The sequence below is a fragment of the Boleophthalmus pectinirostris genome, unplaced genomic scaffold, assembly GCF_026225935.1.
Source record: "Boleophthalmus pectinirostris isolate CB_2022bp ecotype Guang Dong unplaced genomic scaffold, ASM2622593v1 HiC_scaffold_14, whole genome shotgun sequence".
Lineage (NCBI taxonomy): Eukaryota > Metazoa > Chordata > Actinopteri > Gobiiformes > Gobiidae > Boleophthalmus > Boleophthalmus pectinirostris.
The window spans coordinates 19104850-19124857 of NW_026571047.1; the positions used below are offsets into that span (position 1 = coordinate 19104850).

At 40.0% G+C, this 20008-nt stretch overlaps 1 protein-coding gene across 1 annotated transcript in view; it reads left to right on the forward strand.

Annotated features, from left to right (window-relative positions):
• The window catches only part of thrab (thyroid hormone receptor alpha b), a 329532-nt gene extending 315452 nt beyond the window's left edge, over window positions 1–14080 (forward strand). Inside the window, exon 11 of the mRNA XM_020918395.2 lies at window positions 1790–14080. Coding sequence (XP_020774054.1) covers window positions 1790–2040 — 251 coding nt within the window. The 3' untranslated portion in view covers window positions 2041–14080. The remainder of the gene's footprint in view (window positions 1–1789) is intronic.
• The last annotated feature ends 5928 nt before the right edge of the window (window positions 14081–20008 follow it).

The window sequence follows — 20008 nt, forward strand, 5'->3', positions numbered from 1 at the left end:
AGGCCTGTGACTTGGGAAGACTTGAGACTTTTAAATCTGAATTTGTTCTATTATGACTGTAAAGATTCACACTAAGATCTTGTAAAGACATTTAAAAAGGAAAAATTAGCATTTCTACAACTCTTATATAGTCTATAAATACTCATATATTAATATACTAGGATTTTGTTTTTAAGTACAGTTTAGTTTAAAATTCATATAAATTGCAAACACTAAGCTCTATTTGGTAGTTTGGTTTAAAGACTTGAAATGATTTGAAGCTCAAAGCTGATGACTTGGACTTGACTTGGATTTAAGGGACAACAACTGGAGACTCGACTTGGACTTGTCTGTATTTGACTTGGGACTTGACTCGGCCTTGAGGTCAAAGACTTGAGACTTACTTGAGACTTGCAAAACGATGACTTGGTCCCACCTCTGCTAATAATAATAAAAGATTACTCCAACATGTGTGAATGAAACAAAACACAATTTGTGGTATGCTTTTAAAGAGCCAACATTCTAGCTCACAGGAGTCAGTTTTGTGTAATATAGGACCTTTAAAGCGAGTATAGCCTGGTACACACCTGAGTTGGCTTGTGCATAGTTTGAGGTGCTTTCTGCCTAAAGAATGTGTCCATGTGGCCTCCAGACCAGAGCAGGGCGTCTGGCTGCAGAGTTCTGAGTGTCTGTATTCTCACCAGGCGGTCCTGCTGTCCTTCAACGATTGGATCATGTAAAACATATGCGGAGGCCTGCCATCACATTCTGTCTGCACGTTTATCTGCAACACTTATGCAATATCCTCCAGCAGAGAGCTCCGAACTATTGTTTGAGATTTGAAATCTCACTGTATCTTAAATAATAAAAGGATGGTGGATGTATCCAGATATATACTGTGCTGTATTTCTATAACTGGTCAACGATTGTTCAGTAAATAGTAGCATGATGATTTGTTTCAGTGAAATCAAAACTGCAACCAGTGCAATACTTTGATTATTGCAGTAAAACATAAGTCTCCCTGCAAACGATAAACTCTGTTGTCTGTTTCTGTATAAAACGTGCCAACTCTGTAGTTTAGACCTCTATAAACATCTTCTGAAAAGCATGTGATAATTTTATTAGTTTAGCAGTTCACATTTCAGTCTCCCAAATGTGAAGGCTTCTGGATGTGGTTACGATGTGGTTACTGTTCTGTATTATGTCTCTTTGTAACTGTTTTGTATTTTGTTTTGTTTTCTGTGACACCTGCCTGGGGACAACAGATGGAAATTAGCATCTCTGCTTTTTATAATCTGGCATATGTACACTGTAATTACACATGCCCGTTAATATGCACTGTCCATATCTAATAAACAAACAAATACATAAACAAATAATAATAGTAACAGTAAGTAATAGTATTGGTAGAAGTATTTATATTAACAACCCAGTGATATTAGTATACGTGATTATGAAATTACAGTTAGTCTGATGCGGTCACCCAAACCACAAGAATGTTGTGTTGTGCATATACATATTTTTGCTCTTAAAACTGTGTGTGTAAGTCCTGAAGTAACTGTTATTGCGTCATTTCACTGGTGTCCATATAATTTCCCCTGTGGATCAAACACATTTGTCTATGTCGGTTGTAATAAACATTCAACTTCATTTGTGTTATGCAACTGGTACTGACATGTGCACTACTTCCTGGTGCATTTACAGTACCATGATCTCCTCCATTACTTTAGTTTAATCAAACAAACCAGTTTATTCATTTGTTTACATGTTTCGTACTTCTCCATCTGATCTTGTCTCCTCTGCTCCACAGACCGCTCGGGCCTCACATGCATGGACAAAATCGAGAAGTGCCAGGAGACGTACCTGCTGGCGTTTGAACACTACATCAACTACAGAAAGCACAACATTCCCCATTTCTGGCCCAAGCTCCTCATGAAAGTGACTGACCTGCGTATGATCGGGGCCTGCCACGCCAGCCGCTTCCTGCACATGAAGGTGGAATGTCCCAACGAACTCTTCCCGCCCCTCTTCCTGGAAGTCTTCGAGGACCAGGAAGTTTGAAATCACCATGACAACACATCAGAAAGGGAAGAGGCTGAAAGATCGGGAAGTAGGGCCGTCATTTTGTTTTTGGAAAAAGCCGACTCCAACGGCAGGAATCGCGACATGTAAACGTGGTTTTGAAACTGGAACAACTGACGAATCCACAACTCACCAGCAACAAGAGAGTCAACCAACAGGGCTTTTGTTTTACCTCCTCCTTTTTATGCTTTTTTTGAAAACCGAAAATGGGGGCCCTTCTGTCTGAGCATGATGTCTTATTTAGTCCGAGTTGTAGCCATTTTGCCAAGAACGCGTATATATATACATATATATATAAAAATACACGTAAGACGACAAAACAAAGCCGCACCTCAGTCCTTCATATAGGGGACCGCTTCACCCCGTCCGATTCGATGTAGTCCTTTTATACATCACTGATTTATTGTTTTGTTGTTTTTTTTACATAAATTTTTCCAGCTTCCTCGCTAACCAGCACCTCTCAGTATTATGTCTGAAGTGTTAAGACAAACTATACAATACAAACATGCGCACACTTACATTCAGCAAGACACTGCACGTTGAAAATTTCAGCTTTGTTGTACAATGGCTGCTGTAAAAGCAAACCTACCAGACCTAACTATATCTGAGCCGTTACAGCTGATATGGAGCTCCTCAACTTCTTAAATACTTGTCTCGACTGGTGCTATATTTTACAAAGCTCCTCCAGTTTTATAATTGTGTTATCTACTTGCAGACCATGGCTCCATATCTACCTTCATGTGTGTCATTGGACTGTCTCCGGTGGCACACACACACTCACACACACCCACACACACGCACACACACACGCACAGAAGTTAGTAGACCTGCTTTGTCATTGCCTTCGCTGCCTTTGCCAGCAGCCGAGCATCTTATGAATGACAATTAAGTCCTTCTCTGTTCAAGGAGGCACTAAAGGAAGAAGGAGAGGAGAGAGAGGTGGAGAGAGGGATGGAGACACTTAGGAGGCCAGCAGAGCCATGTGGAAATAAGATTTAATAGTTGGTGTGAGATGCAGAGCCAGGGGTCAGAGGAGATGTATGCCTCCTGAGAGAGGAGGGCTTAAAGCAGCAGAAGGCAGCAGAGCTCATGTTACAGACACTTCTCTATCTCCTCTAAACAAACAGCACCACCTCAGAGTAACGAGAATGCCTCATTTACTGTTCGCACTGCAGCTCAGCAGTGTCTGTATGCGCCCGTACCTGCAGGGTGTGGGGTCCTCCTCTAGGGGGACCCCTCTCAGTGCGGCCCGTCCAGGCTGATCACACACATGCCTTTACCCACGGGCCTCACTGAGTGCAGGCTAATGCCAAGAAGGCTACTACATTTACCTCAGACACACCCCGGGCTGTGCCCTGTGCTGTCAGGCACTACCTCACTCTGGACACAGGGCCGACACACACAGTCCAGTGTCACACACACGTACAGTCGTACACACACCTCAGTGCTGGTTTTATGTGATACCACTGAAGACAGGAGGGCCGGCCATGCCCGCACATGGAGGGCATGGTACCCATACATTTGGCTTGTGTTTTTGTTTTTATGTGGGACCAAGTGTCACCCAGAAGGACACTGCGGATGTCCCGCCCAGCGGACACCCAACGAAGCCAGATCCGAGAGTAACTCAAACCCACGAGGCCACGCCCGCTCGAATAGAAATGCATAGAAATGGCTTGAACATCTTCCGGTACACTTCTGATCAGCCACTGGATATTGTCCTATTTTTTAACTAGTCAACAGAAGCTTTTCTGATCTTCACGTTCTACCGGTGCTCACGACAATAACTCCAGGTCCACTGCTCCGTCCACAGCAGTACTCACTACTCTCAGATACAAAGGCAGATAACTGTATAACGTCATCAGAAGAGGCCACTCTGTTCATTCCAATTCTTGGGGCCAAGCCAAAACTAACTGGGTTTACCACTCACTGCATTGGAACAGGACAAAAATAGAGACTGAAATTGTTTCATAATTGATGCCAAGCAGTAGACGATACTGAGCACTTAACGATGGCTATTGTGCACCTCTCAGAAGACACCAGTGTGAAATCATAACCGCTCAAAGATGGCTGCTCCTCACTGCTTCAGTTTGGCAGATCATTGGAGAAAGTGGAACGGCACAACATCAAATCGAATCTCATGCAAATCCCGAGCCTCCCCGTCTGATGTGACCCTCCCTGTGTCGTCGCCACGGCAGCCAGGCTGCGTGGAGGTTTTTGCACTACCGCAATCCCCCCAAACCCCCAAACCCAAATCACTTTGAGACACCAATCGTTAGGCGCCTGCACATGTGACCCTTCCCCAGGCGTCTGTACCTGCTCTGTTTAACAGAACAGCTCCTGTGGGCCCAGTCCCAAACCTGTCCCCCAGTCTCAGTATTCAAACACAAATAATTGGATTCAAGGGATGAGAGGTCTGTCTGCTTTTCCTCTCCTTTGCTCCCTTTTTTTTTTTTTTTTTTTTTTTTTTTTTCAAATCAACCCTCTCTTATTCCCTCCCAACTCAAACATGCAGTTTGTCCCAAAAAAATAATTGAACCCGACCCAAAAACCCAGGCCATTTTCCTTGTGAGACAAGACTGGCCAAAAGTGAATGAATGTGAAACAAGCGGTGACGGAGAGCGAGAATGTGCGCATGTACGAGACGAGAGTTTGGGATTATGGATTCTTTTTGAAAAACGCAGAGGGCTTAAAAAGAAACCCTCACTGCCATTACAGACATGGGTGCGAACGGGATGGTTGTGAAGACATTGTTAACTGGAGAAGGGAGGCACAGGAATATTATGTACTCGCTCCCTTCTCAACACAACTCATCCCTCAGACAGCTGACAACCCCTCAGCGTACCCCTCAGCTCCTTCCAAAAAGGATAGTGAAAATGTTTAAACCCACGAAAAGTCAAAGAGGAAATAATAGAGATGCAGGTTTGGAAACACGTCTTTAAAAGAACTGTACGAAAGAAGAGGAGGAGAAGAATCGTGTGTCCTTGTTGTTGTGAGCTGACTGGGTATGTGTGCGTCACTCGGGGTTAACAACGCTGCTTGATTTAGAAAAAGAAAAAAGCTATAAGAAATGAGTATAAATCCATGAAACAAAAATGAAAAGATGACTTTAAAAAGACTCCTGAACAAAAATTATCGGAGATTAAGCTTTTTTCATTTTATCATTGTTTTTGTATTTTTTTCTCTGTTTTTTGATGCTTAAAAACTGCTCTGTGTAAAAGATAAAAAATACAGCTGTAGTCACTTTTGACCATGCGTGCAGTGTAACATAGAAAAACTATTTCACTTCTTTTCCACATCTGTAGTTTGTGTTGATAAGCCAACTGATTTGTCCGTGTGTCTGTCCAGTTGTCCGTCCCCTTTTATCAGGAGGAATCTTTCAAACAACAAAACAGGAATCTTTTTTTTTTCTTTTTTTTTGTATTTTGTTTGTTGTTTTTTTAATGAAATACAACTTTGGAAAGAAAAGTTTAAAAACACAAAACACAAAAAAATTATACAAAGAAAAAATACTATTAAAAAAAGTTACACAATCTTATCATACCTCACACAACACGAAACTCAAAGGAACTTGGGAGGAGTCATATTTTGCAGGCACATGTACAAGTGCAAAAATGCATATTATAAAAGTCTATGTTCAGATAATACTTGCTTGTCTGTACGCATCAGTACAAGTTACAAAAGGAACAACTTCATCGAGCTGCGGGGCCTTTTCTAAAATTGGACTAAGGCGGGGGCTATCGGGATGCGTATATTGGGGACATCCTGTTTTAACGGCACAGCGGATAGCAGATTGTAGACCATTTAAAAACCTAAAAATGTGAACGCCCCGTAGCTAGACTGAAGCTTGACTTTTGTATTATTTCTGAGTGTTTTTTGGTAATGAATGTAGCTGACAGGAGGGGCCTGGACCTGAGCCCGGCGCCCTACAACCTATAACTTCCACACACCAGCAGAACCAATATAGTGGTGTCACATAGACGTTACCAACCAACCTACAAAACTGAGAAATCTATTGCCCGTCTGCAAGGTGCAATACAATGTTGTATGTATTTTTCTATGTTCTGTTTTTTGATTTCCATTTTTTTGTTTTTGTTTTCTTTTGGCCATAACCAAGGATGTAAATACAAAAAAAAAGATTTAATAATAACAGACCTACAAAACACTCAATGTACCAAGATATATAAACTACAGTGAACTCATCCGCTCCATCCTGATTGTCATGTAGCTCAAAGATGTCTGCTTACATACATCTGTCTATATATGTATGTGTGCACTTTCACTATGGTGCATGACGTTAATCATTGAAAACCTGTGCCTCCTCTTGTTCACAAAGAGATAGATTTTTCTTACCCCTCATGTTGTCGCAGTGGCACTAGTCTGTGTAGTGTCTAAATCAGATTATACCAGTCCCCCTCTTCCCTGACGACGGAGCCCGGTGCTGCCAGTGGCCACAGCGGCGCAAAGGTTAGTGGGGCGCAGAGGGGGAGGGGTTAGGGGTCACGGGATATTAATAGATCGTATAGGACTTAAAGTGCATATGGCAGGTTAGACTTTCACGAAAATATAGTGACATCATTATATTTAAGCTTTTACTTTATAAAAAAAAAAGCTTGAAATTTACTTGGATACAGGCAGCAAACAAAAAGTGTTCTTTAACTGTTACCTAGCAACCGTAATGAAACTCAAACTTGTCTAAATTGCAGAATAGTTACGATTAAACTAATAAAAATAAACAATAGCACCTTTATTTTTTTAAATGAATTGTCAGAAAAATGTCAGAAAAATGCCTTCCTTGTGCATAAATTGTCAGCATAGGTAGAAATATTCCGTTTTAGAATTAAGCGCTACTTCCTCTATTTTTCGGTGTAAAAATATGATAAATATTTTCCACAGGTACTACCCCCAATACCCCCAGTAATTATCAGACAAACATGAACACCTGTCATATGCACTTTTATCAGGTTCAAGCGTGCGTTTTGGAGCACTGGCTGCTGGCTGCATGGCTCTGTCTCAGGTGGAAAGCGCTCCTCATTTTGACCACCACTGCCTCACTGGAGCCAGATAGAAAATCTCACTCGATGCTAGTTACTAACGCAGAGAATAAAAATGTTAAAATATAGGGTTAGGGCTATGGGTTAGAGTTTGTATACATGTTGCATTGCTTTTAATGTAATGCAATTTTGGGGCATCTTAAAAACACTACAAATATATAAATCTAACTATAGCCTGATAAAAAAAAGTACTTCAAAATAGAAAGAAAATACCTACCTGGCTAATGTTTGATTGATAAAAGAACTTACAAAGTACCTTTTTGCCTTTTTTTTTTTCTTTTTTTTTTTGTTGTCTGTTAAGAGTTCCCACCACAGATTGGCACTGGTTGATATAATCATATGTTGTCAAGTTCCATATTTTACTATTTGTTATGTAACGTGTAATGTTGGTGCACTAGGCCACCATTACCTAAATTGAAAACAACCAACTATGTAATTTGGACATATGCATATGGTTTTAGATCAGATGCCCTGTAGAAATGGGTAGTAGTTGAAATGAGAAACTTTTCCATGTGAAGGTTTTCTAGGCTGGCTCCTTCATAAATGCTCCATGGATGTTCTGATCATGTTTTGTTCTAACATGTTGACACATTGGTCAAGGGTTAGAGATTGTCTGTGCTGTTTTTTGGTTTTTGGTTGTGTTCAGTTCCCCCTCCCCTATGCCAAATGTAAAGTTTATGAAGACATGCAAGTAGCAAGATGTCTATGCAATTTCCCTCTAAGTCCCTCTGAGTGGCAAACCTCATTGTTAACAGCAGAGTCCGAATCCGATCAGGACCAGGCGGTGAATCCAGAGGTTCTTTGACCCTAAAAAGCAAAGACCCTTGCTACTTTGTCCTGGGGCAAGGGTCTGGACTGACCCACAGACCGGTCAGTCCGGGTCCCGAGAACTAGTCGGAGGGGAACTGGGGATGTTGTGGAGAATAAGATGTTTGTAAACTGTTCAGAAAGTTTTGTGTGTGCGCGTGTATCTGTCGTTCAGTGGGCTGGGTCTCATTTCACCAGTGCTCTCACATTCAGGTGGGTGGATCCAAGTTTGAATCAAAAAAATTTCAGCAACTCCATAAATCAAAACCGTTTCCAAAACGCGTGTGAGAAGCTTTAATGTTTTTACTTTGACTAAAGAAATGTAATGTCACTGCGGGTTTTGTCAATCAGTGGGACTAGTTTACGTCATTTTTTGCAATCAGAAATGTTTAAAAATCGCCCAACTGAAAAGACAACCTGCTGACCCTCTATTCTTCTTAAGCACTTAAACAAGAAGCACTTTGAATGCCCCCAACCAACCCCATTGTAAATGGAAGAATCATGGTTGATATGAGTACTTATTAAACTGCACCCAATGCCAAATGCCCTTTGCACCATTTGAATTAGCTTAATCCTTTATTAGAAAACAGCCTTTAGGCTACAGCCGAACGACAAATTATTAAGTTTACAAGTCTTTTTAATGAAGTGCAATAAGTGAGTGAATGCTGTGTTTCTGCTCCAATCAAGTCGCCCTGCCATTTGTGGACAGAATTAATCTTTGGAAATAGCTTTGTAAAATTCCCCTTCACCTTGGAGAGCGCTGGCCCCTCCCCCCTGCAGCTCCGATCCACGCGCACACCACACACAGACCACTTATTGTGACTGGGTCAAGGAAGCTATTGAAGGATTCTCTCAGGTAAAAGAACATTTTCTAATAAATGATGATGAACCTTAGACGAAAACAACATTGTTACTTGATGTTTTGTGTCTTCTTGAGTCTGTTCTGTGACGGTACCTCACCCTTACTGCTCTTTACATCCATTCATGCTTTTAGTCTGGTTCTGTCCGGATGGGAAGCTCAGTTTTAGTCATGTGACACACCACCATTTTGAAAAGCCAATATTATTAGTCGGATTCAAGATCATGATTATATTCTCTTTTTCTTAAAGTGCCAGCAGCAATATCCAGGTCTGCCATATACAAATACTATATCTAGAGTCTTTTACAGTTTCCTTTGGAGCTTTCCGTCCACGCCCTGGTTTCTCAGTGTGCTTACTTGGCTGTAACATACTGGATGGTTCCGCATGGCTACCACATTAAGGCTGTGCATGTACATAGGTGCGCATGTATCTCCGTTTCCGTGGTGCGTATGAATGAATGTGTGTGCGTACGGCGCTGATATCTGACCTGCTTTGCTTTTTGTTACCCCTTAAACCTTTTTAAAAATATACACAAATATAAGCACCTTTTTTGGCCGCAACGCTTTGGTACAAGTTGCGTACTTGTTACTATTACCTTCGAAGAATGTAACTCATTAAGTGTTCACTGGGCTGAGGGGAGGAACAAGATGTAGTGGGAAAACAAGAGGTGGAGTTGTAAGATTTGGGCGATTTTTCAAAGAGTTTTGACAAATAGGAGACAAATTGTTGCCAGCAGAGCAGAGATTACTGCGGCGGTTGCAGTTTGAGGCGTTGTAATTTTGTTTCCTTTTCCAAATGATGGCCTTATTGATTGTTGCTGCCTCCTGTGTAGCATTGTTTTACAACGTGTTATAGGGCACTGGAGGATTTTTCTAGAAGAGAAATGCATGCTGTACAGTCAATGGGATCTGAGTGAATTAGCGTGGCATTTTGTAGCTGTCCAGGGGAATCCCTCGAGTGATTTCGATATTAAACAGACACATATAAAGACCATAGCTTTTTCATGTCACTACAATAGAAGGCAGTGGGGATAATGAAGCTCTTGAGATGCAAACTAATGTGTTGAATCAGCATGTAGGATCACACGGAACAAATTGCAAATTAAACAGTGTTATATGACTGTTATGAGACAAATCCGAAAATTACCCAATCATAGCACACCGCGCCATTCCGGTCTCTGGACACCTGCTAGATTTCATAGGTTACCGTAGAAACGCTAAATTCTTTCTAAACTAGCACTTACCGTTTCTGTGTGGACGGCTTCTTACAGTGTTAAGCGTCGCTGAGATTATCTACACAAAGATTTAATGGCACGAACTGTTAAAAGCTAAAGCTGACATTATGTATTAAGGCAACATGGTGTTTATCTGTTCATAATGGACTTCGCTGACATTTTTGAAAGGTTTTTTTAAAAGTATGCTCAAATATTGAAGATCTCTGCCTACTGTGCTGAGGCTTTGGACCTATCTCGCAACAGCATACAGTAGTTATACAATATAGAAGTAGATAAACGAGAAGTTAAAGCAGGGGTGGGACTTGAAAGACAGATATTTTGTCGGGATATTTCAATAACATGGGATATATTTTCTACATATCCCGTGTTATTTTTTCTCTTATAAGGTGGATTACCAAAAAAAAAACTGCATCCATCTACTCCTGGTCTGGCCCTTCTGTCAAATTTTAGATCCCTTTGTGACCCACGAGTCAAAAAAATTTGCCACCCTCTGAGTTAAAGAATTACTGCTCCACCATTCTTTGTATGAAATGTCTTGCCCAAGGACACAATGACAGTCTCCATTGGGTCAGACTTCAATAATACAATAAGGCCATAGTTTAAAGTTTAAGCCATACACTCCAAATTGTCTGGTTGTCTGCGATGCCATTTTGTGATGCCATGACAACAGAAAACTTTGCACAATTTGGGAAGCCATTACACTGAGTTGAAAACACTTAAATTTGTTAAGCGAAGCCCACAATTCTGCATTATGTTGTCTTAATACTTAATCTCAAGGTTTATTTTTTACAGTGTCGTGATATTCTTTTAAACGGGTAGGAATTTGTATGCCTAGACAGCAAAGAATGTAACCAAATATATATATAACACAACACAATATTGGTACAGTATGAATTTAAGCTATACAAGAGAATTGATTGGTATTGTGCGAATACATGTGTTCTAGTTTGAGGAGATGTGTTCTTATAACTCTAATATATGCAATGCTTTGTTTAGGGGGGTTCAACGAAAGAATTGGGTTGCTCAGGTTTGACAAGCCGGCCTTAAAGGGTGCTTCTCCCTCTCCCTATGTCCATAACCCTGTCTTGTGTCCCTCACCACATCTCTCTGAAAAAATACCAACTTCTTCGGCACATACAACAATAAAAAAAAAAAAAAACAATGCAAAACCGGAAATCTCTTCTCAGCTGTCTGGACAGTTTTTCCACTCTCCGTAGCAGGTCCAAGCCACTTATTCAACACCAGCAAAAAAACACCAACAACCACCTCTTTACGGCTCCGATGTCCACCAGGAAATGTAATTCTTACCACCTTCTTGCTGTCTACGAGCCGAAACTGTTGCATGTACATATTTGCGATGTATATAGTCTGTATTTAAAAAACTGAGCAAAAACACTATGCTTTTGAAGACTTCACAACAGCAGATAACGGTGGACGATTTCAAGTCCTTTCAAAGTCCTGCAGCAGTTGCCGTTGGTGGTGTTTTTAAAAGCGATTTCTGCATATGTTGTACAACTGTCTGTAAAACTGTAGTGTCTATCTTGCGGTCCACTCTACCATAATGTAACAAAAGTGGCCTGAATCTTCACCTGCGAAGAACACATTGCTATGAATATTTAAAGAAACTTAACGCTACGGTGTTGACATTGTGAAACCGTTTACATTTCGTGATTTAAAAACATATATGGTCTGGACAGTGCATTTTGATTGGCAAGCAAATGGTTAAACCTCAACAATCTGTGAAGTTCTCTGGGTTTTTGTTTTGTTTTGTTTTTTTAAAATATATTTTTACTCTGTTTATCTCAAGGACTAAGTTGAGCTGGTCTGTTTCTCACACACAAACGTGACTTCGGAGAAAATCTATCCAAAAACCAGCAGCCGAAAAATATATATAGATCTATATATAAAGACGTATATAGCCTCTGATACCAACAACCACAAAGCTAGCTATAATCGTTCACCACCACAATAACGTTGACGTCCTTTCAGATATTTATATTTTTTGTACGGCTCCTTTAAGAGTTCCCTTGCTTCACTGTGACGGTGGCAAAGGCTGCTGGGAGACGAAAAACGAAAATAGCGAGAGTTACAGGAGATACTCAGGGCCCATGATAACAGGTCTTGCTTGGGTCGGCGTTAAGCAGGTGCCAAAGACAGGATCTTCTAGTTGGTTATGAATGAAGTTAAGTCTGGAGATTTTCGTTACAAAAAAGTCAGGCTGGACCTAAACCGAGGCGTTGTCGCGTGAGAAACTTGTGGTGGTTGAGAATGTGAAACCAAAGGCAACGTGGATCCACATAATAATGAATGAAAGCAGAGGAGAGTGATCAAGTTCACCTTAGGCTACAAACCCACAGACAGTGAGTACAGTGTGCGGGAGAAGCATGCCATTTACCATAAAAAGACAAGGCTGCGGCCATCTTGGATAGCAACAGGAACGGCTGATCTATCTTAATCTTGCGACCAGATTCCATTAAGTCTTTCACGGAAAACCCAGAACACTGTTGGTCTTGTGCTGCCTCCATTGTCTGGTACTGAGTGACTTCTCCACCTCACAAAAGCCATAGGCAGACGAAGAATGGGGGTTGTGGTTGTAGCCAAAAAGGCCAAGGAAATCAACTCAAGGCTCGGCTGCGTATCTCTGATTGGAATTTTAATCGGCTACTTTATATTATATAGACTGAAGCAATTTCACTTCAGTTTTAAAGCACATTTATGGTGCTTTTTGCTACATTTAAAGAGTAGGTCCATTAATGACATAATTTATTATAATGACATTTCGTGGTAACTCTGAGAAATGGGGAATTAGGTATATTTATGAGCTTTTATGGTTTGGTTTTAAAGTATCTTTTTTTGGTTGGAGGTCCATCACTTTTGCTCTTTGCTTTTTTTTTTTTTTTACAAATATGTCATTGCTCTGCCTGGGATGTTCCACAGTATGGCATTAAACAACTCTACCTTACATTTATTCAGTTACAGTTGGGTTTATAGCGCAAAAATACCAAGAAAAACAGGTATTCTGACTGCGAGCGAGGTTGAATCTTCACAGATCTGACCTGTAACTTGGTCTAGTTTGGTCTCCATGAAGATAGAAAGATTTAATACGATACTGTGAAACATTCCAGACAAAGCGATAACATCTTCACAGAGAAAAGCATTTGATGGAGCCTCCACCAGAAAAGTTCTAAAAATGTGTTAAAAATATCCAAAGAAATGCAAATTACGACAACTTCGCTTCAAGGTTTTTGGCAATAGGTATTCCAAGTATGCAAAAATCTTAAAACTACTCCACTCTTCTACTGTCTATGTCTAAATCAGTTAAATTCATGTAGAAGGTAAAGTCTATAGCAATACATGACAACTCAAATAGTGGCAGATGTTTGTACTTTGTGAATTATCAGTAAAAGACAATGGCGAACACAAGACCAGCTCACGTTTTTTTCTTTTTATTCTAATAACTGAATGGGACTCTTCAAAAAAAACAAAGCACATTGGCAAACGACATGCAAGGACGTACTGAAAAGCTTTAGGCGACGCTCTGGGCTAAAAATTCACAAACTAAACTGAAAATCCGTTGAATAATAATAAGCTCCGAATACCTACTGTGATCTCCTCTCACACCACCCACTCACCATTTCACCCTTCACCACTGGACCTGTCCCTCAGCCCCGCCCGGCCCACTCCTCCCTCACCCAATGGCAATCCACCCCCCGTCCTCAAGCACCACCCCTTTTACACAAGCCCCTCCCCCTGCCCCGTGGGTGGTGTGACGTCAGGTTGTTGTGGTGGGCTGCTTCTGACAGGTCCAGACAATCAGCGTGTTTGTAAATGTCAATTCTGTGTGTGACTTTTCAAATTCTTTGTTTATGGTCAGGGTTTTAAAAGGCAGATATTTTTATGGTAATTGTCGCCGGGTCTATTTTACTATATATTTATGTAATAAATATGTGACTAAATTGACATCTCACTGGCTCTTTGGTCTGTTATTGGTTTTAATTCTTCAACCAGGTACAACATTTGCTGGAAGATTTTCATTAATGGACTAATAAATGAAAACACAAAAAATACCTCCTTTGTCGTCTCCGTCTCTTGATTTTTTGTAAGTATTTCTTTCTTTCATATTTGTGGGTGATTGTGGGCGCTAAAGCAAAGCTAAATATGGCCTTGAGGTACAAGTCTGAACAACAAAGGACAAATCATTTCACTCTCACATTAGTTTAGGAATTTATCCAATTCAGCTTTATTTGTGTCAGACATTTTACCAACACAAAATCTCCAAAGTGCTGCACAGAGTAGGTACAATATAAACTAACACATTAAATTAAATAAAGCATAACATAAATAAGAAAGTCAATAAAAAAACATTAAAAATACTAAAATGAGCAAATAGAAAAATAGCAAATGATATCAATAAAAGAGAGTCAGAGGACCACACAATTCTCATGCCGTGTTAACAACCAGTGAGTAAAAGTGTGTTTTTAAATGAAACATAAATGAATCGACTGAAGGGGGCACTCTTAATGTGCAGGGATCCAAAGTTTGGAGCCAACCACAGCAGGCCCAGTCACCCTGGCTTTTGAGTTTAGTTTTTGGGACTACAGCTTGGAGACCTCAGAGCGCGTGAAGGAGTGTAGGAACAATGAGATCTGAAATGCGCGTTGGGGCCACTCCTAGTCAGGCTGGCGCCACCTAGTGCCTCCGCTCAATTTCAATTTTCTCTCCAGCGACTAGGTCAGGAATCAGAATACACTAAATGGTTTGCAAGAACCCTGGAAGTTGTAGACTGCACACCGGCCAATCAGCAAAGAGCCATACATTCTGTGTTGGCAAAGATTCCTGAGATCGAGGATTTAAAGACAAAATAAAGAGAATGTTTGATGAATTTTATCAAGGGGAAAGACGTTATTACCCTTCTTCCTACGGGATTTGGGAAAAGCTTAATATACCAGTTAACCCCGTTAACGGCGCATTAGATGCGTCACGACCAAATAACAGCGATTGGTTAAATAAAAAAAGTACTCACCTACCCTCGAGCAAACGAATCCTAACACTGCGAGTTCAGACGGTTTCCACGAAGTGAAACCGACTGATGAATCAGGCTAGGCCAGTCCATGAAGTGCTTTAAAAACAAACAATAATATTTTTTAAATCAACTCTAAAATGAACTGGGAGCCAGTGCAATGAGGATAAAATAGGTGTAAAGTGTTATCTATGACGTGTGTCAGTTAAAAGATGTGCTGCAGAATTTTGGACTCACTGTAAGTGTGACAGTTTCGCTTGGCTGATACCAGTGTACGGTGCATTACAGTAGTCAAGACGTGTAGAGATAAAAGCATGGATCACCCACTCCAAATCACTAAAAGATAAACTGGATAAAAGCAGCAGGTGATAAAAACTGGATGTAACCACTGTATTTATCTACTTGTCAATTTAGAAAGAGGTTGGATAACTAAAAGACACACTATATAACTTTTTTGTGTCACTTTTCTCAGTAGAGTGTCCACTACTTGCCTTTCTCCAAATGTGATATTATTATTTTGCCTACAATGCTCCACAGTTTGGCTTTAAACTTACCTATCTTCATGGAGACAAGCAAAGGGTGCCACTAAGCCAAGTCACAAGTCAAATCTGTGGAGAGGCAAGCATCCTCACAGTAAGAATATGTGTTTTTAATTTTTGCGCAATAAAAACACAACAAAGAAATAACATAACAAGCAGTGATTGCAGATCCTCCACTAGAAAAGTTGCACAGTGCCTCTTTAATAGTGGCTTATATGGAAAGTCATGTAAGTCACTCATCTGTATTGTGTTATTGAAAGGAGGCTATATGAGTAATACTTCTTCTTTTAAAATTCTCTATAGTGCTATTATTACAGATTTATTAGACAGGATTAAAGGGACAGTCCAGAATTTTGTGTGGAGAGTGTTGGAGACGTGCGGAGACACTTTTTTAAAATATTCCATCCAGTCCTTGTATTTCCAGAGGTCGCTTGTGCTAGGCTAGTGCGTGTCAATGGCCATAGTTATCCTGCCACTAAAAACAGTCTTACCCACTCCACAAAACACACAAAGCAAATCTATTATTACACCAGACTGTCGATGTGAATGTCTGTGTCGATAGAATAATGTTTGAAATAAAACTAACCTTGCGTTGCATAAATCGTCGCATGTTGAAGGACTATTTTCTCATATATCCGTCCATCCGTCTATCAGGAAGTACAACTCGCTGCTGCTCAGACAAAAATCCTTCAAATGTAAGGTTAGTTTTATTTCAAACATTATTCTATCAACACAGGCATTTACATCAACAGTCTGGCGCAATAATAGATTTGCTTCGGGTGTTTTGTGGAGTGGGTAAGACTGTTTTTAGTGGCAGGATAACTATGGCCATTGACATGCACTAACCTAGCACCAGCGACCTCTGCAAATACAAGGACTGGATGGAATATTTAAAAAAGTGTCTCCACACGTCTCCAACACTCTGATTCACTAGAAAATGAGGTCCTAGGTCCAAATTTCCGAACTGTCCCTTTAAGATTTTGACCACAAAACAAATACCTTCTTCTGTTTAGTCACAGCAAAAACTTTAACATTTGAAATTAAAAATGATTTAGCCATACATTTAAAACAGTTGCAGGCAGCATTCTTGTGATTCTTTTAGTCTAATATTGAAATCATCGTGCAGTGTCGTTGAACTGTTCTATATATAACATTTCTCATTAAATATGTTGTGGACAGATCCTCCAGGCATGACCTTAATCAATGCTTGTCAACAGCTCCACACTTAAGGGCAATATGACTGAAAAAGCAAAGGAATTATGTCTCATATGTTGCCATGGAAACCCTCCGATTGGTCTGCAGCCAATCAGAGGACAGCCGAGAGCAATTTGTTCATAGCTGTGTTTGGCTGCACTGGTACTCATTAGTGGTACTATATAGAATAACTAGAAGCCAAAAGACCAATTAAGTCACATATTATTTTATTATTTTTACTCAGAGGCAGAATGCAGCGAAGTAAGGAAAGAAAGGAGTAAAGTAAGGGATTTAAGCATACATTTTAGCTGCTGAAAAGACTGAGGGGCTATTTTTTAATACATTTCTAGTTTGAGCAAAAACAAATATACAAATAAAAACAGCTTGGAAAAAATTATGTTATGCTTGTATTTAAATCTATACATTTGAAGTTTTATAAGACCTGCAAACTCCTTTAAAGTTTTACTATTTAAGTACATTTTTAAACACGCACATTAAAGAGACAGTTGGTAATTTTGGACATAGGACCTCATTTCCAGTGAGCCAGAGTGTTGGAGACGTGTGGAGACACTTTTTAAAATATTCCATCCAGTCCTTGTATTTACAGAGGTTGCTGGTGCTAGGCTGGTGCATGTCAATGGCCATAGTTAGCCTGCCGCTAAAAACTGTCTTACCCCCTCCACAAAACACCCGAAACAAATCTATTATTACACCAGACTGTCCATGTGAATAGAATACTGTTAGTAAAACCAACTTTGCATTTGAAGGATTTATGTCTGAGCAGCAGTAGCGAGTTGTACTTTCCGATATATGAGAAAATAGTCCCTCAACATTCGATGATTCATGCTATACAAGGTTAGTTTTATTTCAAATATTATTCTATCAACACAGACATTTACATCGACAGTCTGGTGTAATAATAGATTAGCTTACTGTCCCTTTAATGCTTTTACTTGAGTAGATTTTTACTTTTACTTATATACTGTATATACTGTATTTATTTTGCTCTGGCATTTGTACACTTACTCAACACAACAACACAACTGAGTACTTGTCCAATGAGGTTCATTTGGTCTTCCGATTATTTATGTTATTTGGTTCTTTTTTCAAACCAAGAGTTTGTTTTCATACCTGACAGTTTGGACTGTTCACTAGTGCTCTTCCTCAGAGTGGTCACATGATGTTGCTGTGACGTGTCTGGTCAGATGATTTAAACAGGTTTTGGTGTTGTCTTCCTACCAGTGGAGGCAGGACGACAGCGCCATCTGCAGTCCGACTTCCTCATGACAGCATCCCAGGTGTGTGAGAGTAAAAAAGCCCCCTCATCCCGGTTTATAGTCTCGTGGACATGTTTCTGTATTTCGATTGCCTCTTTAATCCAGCAATGATGTTTGTTTTCCTCTGACCATATGATGTTTGCTCCGTCTCAGTCCATTACGTGGTTCTCTATCCTGAGGAAGTCAGACTGCAGATGGCGCTGTCATCCTGCCTCCACCGGTAGGAAGACAGCACCAAAACCTGTATAAATCAGTTGACCAGACACCAACATCACATGACCACTCTGAGGAAGAGCGCTAATGAGCCGCCGAAACTGTCTCTTGGTCTGAAAAAAAGAACCTAATAACATACAGTTGAGTACTTCTTCCACTACTATTTTTACAAGTACTAAAAATATGCTGTTACTCAAGTTATCCCAGAAAACTAGTACCACGATGACTTCCCGCTTCTGACAGTAATGTAATGATGTCTTTATAATCCACAATGAATACTTAATCTCGCTTAGATTGGGGGCCGTCATGTCACTGGAGGAGTGGATTTGCATAATAGAAAAACAATATGAGCTGCTGTAGCGCGGAGAGGGCTCCACTGGGTTTTGGTGATGAGCAGATGAGGAGTAAACAGACTTTGTCCCCTCACATCAGCCTCAGCCTCAGCACGTGTCCACAAACATCCCACCTGATTTACACACACGCCACATCACTTCTGTCTTTCTACACATGAGAGGAGAGACTGGAGACTGGAGAGATAAAACTACTGAGGAGGTAACGAAGTGTTAATGGACCAGTGCGGTGCTATGTACGGGGGTATGCAGGGGGGTTCTGTGTATGTGTTGTTTCTACATGAGGCTGACTTTGTGTGCACAAGGTCAGAGTGATATTTATGTGTTTCAATGTGGTGAAAATTTGCACTGTTGCCATAGCGATTAAAGGTCAAATATTTTTCAGAATTGACTCTTGTGAGATTTAAGCCTTGTTATAATGCTGTTACCTCTCCTGTCCATAAATAAAACTGAAATTATAAAATAATATTAAATCCAGGACTGAAATGATCCAAATGATTTTTGTGAAGGTGTATGGAGTTTAAAAACACAGTGGAGCTCTTTCTGTATTACCACAGGACATTACAGGGTTGAACAGAGTTTTTTTTCTGTTTGAGAGAAGAGCTCAGCCTAAATATGCAGAGTTTATATGTTAAACGTGTGAATGATGTTTTTTAAATGAGGAAACAACATTATTTGGCAGATTTTACTATACACTGAAGTGCAAAATAATTTAAAGAAGAATTACAGTTTTTTTGTTTTTTTATTCTTCTGGCATTTTGTATTAAATTATACAAAATACCAAACTGTAAAATATCATTATTTTACATTTTGTCCATTGTAAAACCTAATATTAGTCTAAAATGGCTTAATGGCAACAGGTTTACTAATTTAACCTGTTCAAAACTGCAGAACTTCCTCTTCATACAGTGGTTTTTTAATGGATACATGACATTTTTTAACCTTACATCTACACTACCGGTCAAGTTTTAGAACACACTTTTTCCAGTTTTTTTTTTACTGTTTTCTGTTGACCAAAATGTATTCTAAACTTTTGATTGATGAAAGTGTCCACCTATGGCAGATATAACAGCTGAACACACTTGTGGCTCGTTCTTTCTACAATAGAAATCAAATATTCTTCAGAAAGTTCTTCCCAAGTCTGTTGCAGAAGTTTCCATAAATGTGTGACACTTGTAGGTTTCTTGGCTTTCACTCTTCTGTTCAGTTCATCCAAAATCAGCTCGATGAGGTTTACTGTAGACTGGAGACTGTGTTGGACTCTCCATGTTTTCATGTTTACCATCTTGTTCTTTTTTCCTGAGACAGTTTTGGCAGAACTTGGACTTGTGTTTTGTTATGTTTTGTCTTTTTTAACCTCTGTCTTTTCAGTTCTTACCTTTGCACCATTTCAAGCTCTTCA